The sequence below is a fragment of the Morone saxatilis genome, unplaced genomic scaffold, assembly GCF_004916995.1.
Source record: "Morone saxatilis isolate NCDOM2014 unplaced genomic scaffold, NCSU_SB_2.0 Contig21, whole genome shotgun sequence".
Classification (NCBI taxonomy): domain Eukaryota; kingdom Metazoa; phylum Chordata; class Actinopteri; family Moronidae; genus Morone; species Morone saxatilis.
Genome location: NW_023339774.1, coordinates 5,036,411 through 5,042,302, shown reverse-complemented (window position 1 = coordinate 5,042,302; position 5,892 = coordinate 5,036,411). Strand labels below are relative to the sequence as shown.

Sequence of the window (5,892 nt, the reverse complement as noted above, 5' to 3'; positions counted from 1 at the left end):
ACACACACACACACACACCTCGCCTGTAAATTAGACAGAATCACACCTAATTTAGACAGAAGGTCTATGGAAGGTTTAATCAGATGAGATTGGCTTGTAGGCGAGTCAGTTACTGAGAAGGGAAGTGCAGTGGCAGATGGAGGAGTAGATGCCTGGGAGCAGTCCTTGGAAGATAGACCTCATTTTTGACCCAACCATACGGACTGCTCACATCCAATAATCCATGCCTCCACAGCCGTGCCAACTTTATTCCCCTTCCTTCACTTCTCTGAGGCATTGCCCTAGGCTAAGCTCACAGAAATTCTTTTTTTTCTACTAGAGTAGTGGTCCGGCTTTGGTTTGCATAATGCACGGATAAGACTAAACCAAACAGTCAGCCACAAATTAATATTAGTCTGCCAGCCCACACAGTGAAGACATTTTATACAAAGGAAAAGATTTCTTTGCTCTTCTGTTTCTTTGTCGTAGACAAGTTTGTCTTGCCGTGAATTTATGTAGGCATTCACAGTTCAAAAATGTTATTTTTAACCTGTTATACAACATTTTAGCGCAGCAGTTGCAGCCACTAAGAGACGACTATTGTATTTAAAGTGCACGCAATTTTAATTCACCCAGGGGATAGACAAAAACAGATGTTTCAGCCAAGGCTGGATTACAGACCAGGCAAAGTGGGCAACTGCCCCCGGCGTCCCCCGATGCCCTCTATTTGCTGTGGCAATCAGTTTGTGATTATTTGATCAATTGTAATTAATTAAGGAGACCACTGTTGTTACTAGTTGTACCTAATCTCTTGATGCTCTGTTTTAAAAATCTCTTACATCGTGTATATTCTTAAATAAATTTGCATTTATTCTACTTATAAGCAAATACATTGGGGAACACGGGGAGCACAAAAGGGGCCCACATTTCACTTTTTGCCCTGCGGCCCACTTGTGGGTTTTCAGATTTCTCTGATGAAATCTTGACTCTGCTTATCTACAACTATGCTGAAACTAACTTTATACATAAAACATAAAATATCATACAACCCTCCTTGTAACGTGCATAATAAATGTTTTTATGTGTTAACAAACACTGAGTGTGTGTGCATTGTGTCCTGTTGTTGTTACAGCCCACAACAAAAATATGCAGGCGGACAAGACTGTTTCATGTTTTTAGTATTGTCGTCACAGTTGCTCGATGAAAGCAAAGTATGATTTTAAGTTTATTTGATTACAAAGAAGGATAGTGGACATTTTGCACCTTCCCGTGTGTGTTTTTGTGTATTGTATGTGATGAATCTACAATATAAGAAAGAAAACCTGCAGCCTGTCTAAATTAGATACCTTAAAGCCTGAAACAAAGTGCGACTAACGGTGTTACCATTTTGTCTTAATGCCAGTGTCATAATGACAAAGTGTTCTTCCTCTGTGTCTCTGCAGGTCTATGCTATCCTGGTGAGTCACCCTCCCCAGTCCAATGACCACCTCACTCCAACGCCTGTCTCCTACACTGCAGGCTTCTACCGCATCCCTGTGGTTGGGCTCACCACCCGCATGTCCATCTACTCAGACAAGGTGAGTGATGGATGACAGAGATGTAAAGAGAGAGATAGAGATGGAGGAAAACTGGAAGAGAGAGAGAACAATGGAGTAAGGAACTCTCATGGGGCGGCTTCAAAAGCTTCTTAGATTAAAACATCCCATCAGTGTCCATTAGAGCAGCTGTGATTAAATGAGTTTCCAGCTGAAAACTGAAAGAACATCATTAATAATGCCTCTGACCTGAGTAATGTTTTTATGAAGCACACACCACTAAAATGAAACTTTAAAGCAATCACATAAATAAAATGCCATGGACTTTAATAACTCAATTTAAAGCCTATTTAGTGACAGCTCTCCTGATCTCCCACATTTAAGGAAATCAGAGGCATTAAATCCAGAGATTGAAGGCAGCCTGAGGGCGGTACATAGATAAAAGCATTTTTATGCTTTTTTACAGGATTTCTGTCCTTTAGTGATATGTTTACCACCAAAATAACAGTTTGCATCATTAATGCGCTGTATTCCTAACAAATTCTGCTGCAGGCTTTCCAGCTTTCAATGTATTGCAAGTCTATGTTTTGTTAGTATACAGTGTATAAAGTACACTATATGGCCATACAGTATGTCATTGTTGAAAATCTCATCTCAAAACTATGAGCTTTAACCGGCACTATTGGCCTCCACTCTTCTGGAAAGACTTCCATTCAGTCACAAGAGCATTAGCTAAGTCGGTCACTGACGTTGGGCAATAAGGCCTTGCTCGCAGTCGGCGTTCCCATTCATTCAAAAACTTCTGAACAAGGTTGGGGTCAGGGCTCTGAGAAGGCCGGCCTCAAATTCTCAGAAAACTATTTCAAGGGCAACAAATGAAACAACAAAACACTTACAGTTTGTTTGTCAGTGCCTTACAAAGCCATTACCAATCACTTTATGGAAATATTCAATCTATTTTATATTGTGACAATGCTTTAGTTGGTGAGACCCATCCATTCACCCTGACCCTGTCACAATCACTACAGCTGCTAGAGGGCTTTGTTAACATTAATGTAAATAAATGTCATTTATTATTATGTCAATGCCATATTTTGCATATTAAAAAACATTTCTACTTGGCGTTAAGGTCTTTAAAAGGGCTGGAACCTGCCTTCGTATCAGGTTTTTGTCTAGCTATTTTTATGTTTTGAGCGACGAGTCATTAAATATTACCTTGTTGTGGAAAACTGCTAACTTCTGAACATTAATCTCTATTTTCTGCTTTTGACTGCAGAGTATCCACCTGTCCTTTCTACGGACAGTCCCTCCCTATTCCCACCAGGCGCACGTGTGGTTTGACCTAATGCGCGAGTTCAACTGGAACCACATCATCTTGATAGTGAGCGACGACCACGAGGGGCGAGCTGCCCAAAAGAGGCTCGAGACCCTCTTGGAGGAGAGAGAAACAAAGGTGAGACGCTCCGGCTCCCAGGGCCTCCCTCTCCCAGAGTGAGTGAGCATGAGCGCGCGAGTGTAGTACGGTTTTTTAAACCTCAAAAGGTCTTCTATGTATGTAACTGTTTTCCTTTCTGTTGTGTGGCCACATCTCTTTCTCACCATTGTGTAAACATTGGCTAACATTCCTAGAGACATCAACAGCGTCTAATGTGGTCTAATCTGACGAGAGTTTGTATGTTTATTTGCTCATCTTCACGTTGCTTTTCGCCATAGTCCAAATTATCCTGTGTCTATCCACAATGGGAGCCAAATAGTGGACTTTAACGTGGGGCTTTGCAAACCATCACAGACTGAAGTGTTTTATTGGGGCCGTGGTGGATGTCAGGTGTTTCTCTCCTCTCAGTGCGTGATGAATGGCCCGCTTTATGATTGTACACAGAGGCCGTGTGTTTATAGCACCCTGGTAGGTCGTGTTCGCATGATATGGGAGATTTTTTTTTACACCTTTTCAGATGCCGCTGATGCATCCATTTTAAGTGTAGCTCTGAGCTGTGTATGTGGGTCAGTGAAATGCTGATCTTCCTTGAACCAAAACAGACTTGAGGCTGCAACAATGTGTACCCATTAGGAACAGAGATAGACAGAGAGAGGGGGGGGAAAGACTGTCATCTATTGCATCCATTTATTAAGATTAAATTACCTTAGGATATTTTTTTCCTCTTACACTCGGTTATGCGTGTCCCTCTGTGGGGCTCTTTGCTGTAATTGTGCGGCAGAGTGAAATGACTCCCGATTCAGAGATTTAATTAAATCAGAAGCTGATGAGACACTGAACACGATGTAAACCCGAGGTAATTTACAGAAGGCGGCTACGGCTAAAGTGAAAGCCAGTTTAAATTAAGTGACCGGGATCAGTATTGATTAAGAGCCACCAACAGGAAAACATTTCAAACACCTGGATTTATCATGCTGGATTGTGCAACCACATCCATGCAGTTGAAATGATACTGTTGAATCATATCGATGTGACTCACATCCTGAACTAAAGAAGAGACATTTGCGTGTTAAGAGCCTTTGATGAGAATCTAGGAAGTTCCTTTTATTTTTGCATAATTTGAGTTTGGATCTCAAAATGATCCCATCTGTGGATTCATTCAATCCCATAATACTGAGGGAAGTTGCTGCAACTCTCTCTACTGTGAGGCTTTAATTACGCGTATATTTAGTCATGACAGCTCGAGCATGAGTTGTTTGAGAATCTCTCCAAATGGGTGCAGCAATAATTACACTAAAAACTCAAAGGATGAGGGTGGTGATATTATAGATTTTTCTTACTGTCAACTGAAAAGACCAAAGTCAAAAATAAATTGATCCTACAAACAAGTATTGTGTGTGTGTATCCAAAATCTGATATAGCTTATTCCTCTGTGCCACAGAGCTCCACTGTTTGTCCAGAAACTATTAAAAACACATCAGTGAGCCACGCTGTTGCACTGGGTTATCATGAAAACGTCCTGTAATTGATTTTGAGTCGTACACCTTCCTGCTGCAATTAATACTCACTAGAGTATCACATGTGTATAAATCCACAGCTATAAAGGCACTATTTTCTCCATTGTGAGTAAAGCTTGCTAAAACCTCCAGTGCCCAGCTGTTTTAGGAAATTGCCACAAAAAGGGTGGTCTGTTTGGTACAGTGTCATTTTAAATGGAAATTGAATATAGAAAGTACATTAAAAACAGAGGACATAATAACCCTAAGATGTACAGTACTCCCTAATTTTGTTTTTAGCACCAAAGTTTTGTCAGCCATGAGGACATCTGGAGATTAGGCATTATAACAAAAGTAAGTGAGATCAGTAAGTGTACATTTAAATACAGAAGTGATGAAAAGAACTACAGGAACTAAATAAATTCAGATTTTTTATTTGTTTAGGCGGTCCCTGGTTGCTAAGCAGCACCTTCTCATTTCAGCTCTGACATCCTACGTCAGGATAATGCAACCTCTACCAGCTCTTTTATTGTGAGCTTGTTTGGATGATGTGGGGCTAAACACCTCAACTGTAAATGCAGTGACAGCTTTGACTGTTTAAGGTGACGTTAGTTTGGATGTGGCAGACCGCACCTTCCTCACATTATGCTCTAATTAGAAGGCAGAGGTGTTATTCATGCTAATCACCCGGTGCTGCATGAACTCACTAAATTGACATGCTATTTTTAGCTTCATGGCAAGTTGTTAGCGAGGTCACACAGTCGCAGGGGGATCGCTGTCACCACCAGCAAAGAGACTGTGGACACAGTGGACTTAGACACAGAGTGCAAACGTGACCAACACAACATGAAATATTAATGCCTGAGCGAGGATACAAAAATAGAGCTCACAGAAAATCTTTCGGGGGAAAAAAAGACAAAGACTTTTTGTGCTGCTGGATGTTACTCATGGAGAGGAAATAAATCTCCCATTTCATGCTGTGGTAGTTACCTGATAATAACACTAGTTAGTTAATTAGTAGTTATGATTATGACGAAACTAGACTGTGATTAAAACGTTCTTATCAAACTATTTGTCTTAACATTTTAGTTTTATCAATAAAAAGAGGAAAAAAAATATCTAGTTAATATGTAGTTTTTCCATCTTTTTAAAAATCACAGATTGTTTGAACATTTTCTTTATAAAATAAGGAAATGCAATAAGTGGAATTATCTATAACCCCACGGACAGACATTTTCACACACAACAAAATGTTGCTTGCGATCCTTCAGTTAGCATTAAATTGTTTTTTGAAGGCGGGATTATGACTCAGGATTTAACAATCATCCCCACATTTAGAATTCCTATTACTCAAACTAACAAGAACAAACAGAAAGCTCAGAATAGCTTGTGTAATATGTCTTAAAAAGCTTTCAGTTGTGAATGAAGCAGTTGTACTGATGCACGG

At 40.2% G+C, this 5,892-nt stretch overlaps 1 protein-coding gene across 2 annotated transcripts in view; it reads left to right on the top strand.

Moving 5' to 3' along the window:
* Positions 1–5,892, top strand: part of grin1a (glutamate receptor, ionotropic, N-methyl D-aspartate 1a) — a 32,534-nt gene that overhangs the window by 2,013 nt on the left and 24,629 nt on the right. For both annotated transcript variants that reach the window (XM_035668617.1, XM_035668618.1), the window contains exons 2-3: positions 1,422–1,556; positions 2,791–2,967. In XM_035668617.1, coding sequence (XP_035524510.1) covers positions 1,422–1,556; positions 2,791–2,967 — 312 coding nt within the window. The remainder of the gene's footprint in view (positions 1–1,421; positions 1,557–2,790; positions 2,968–5,892) is intronic.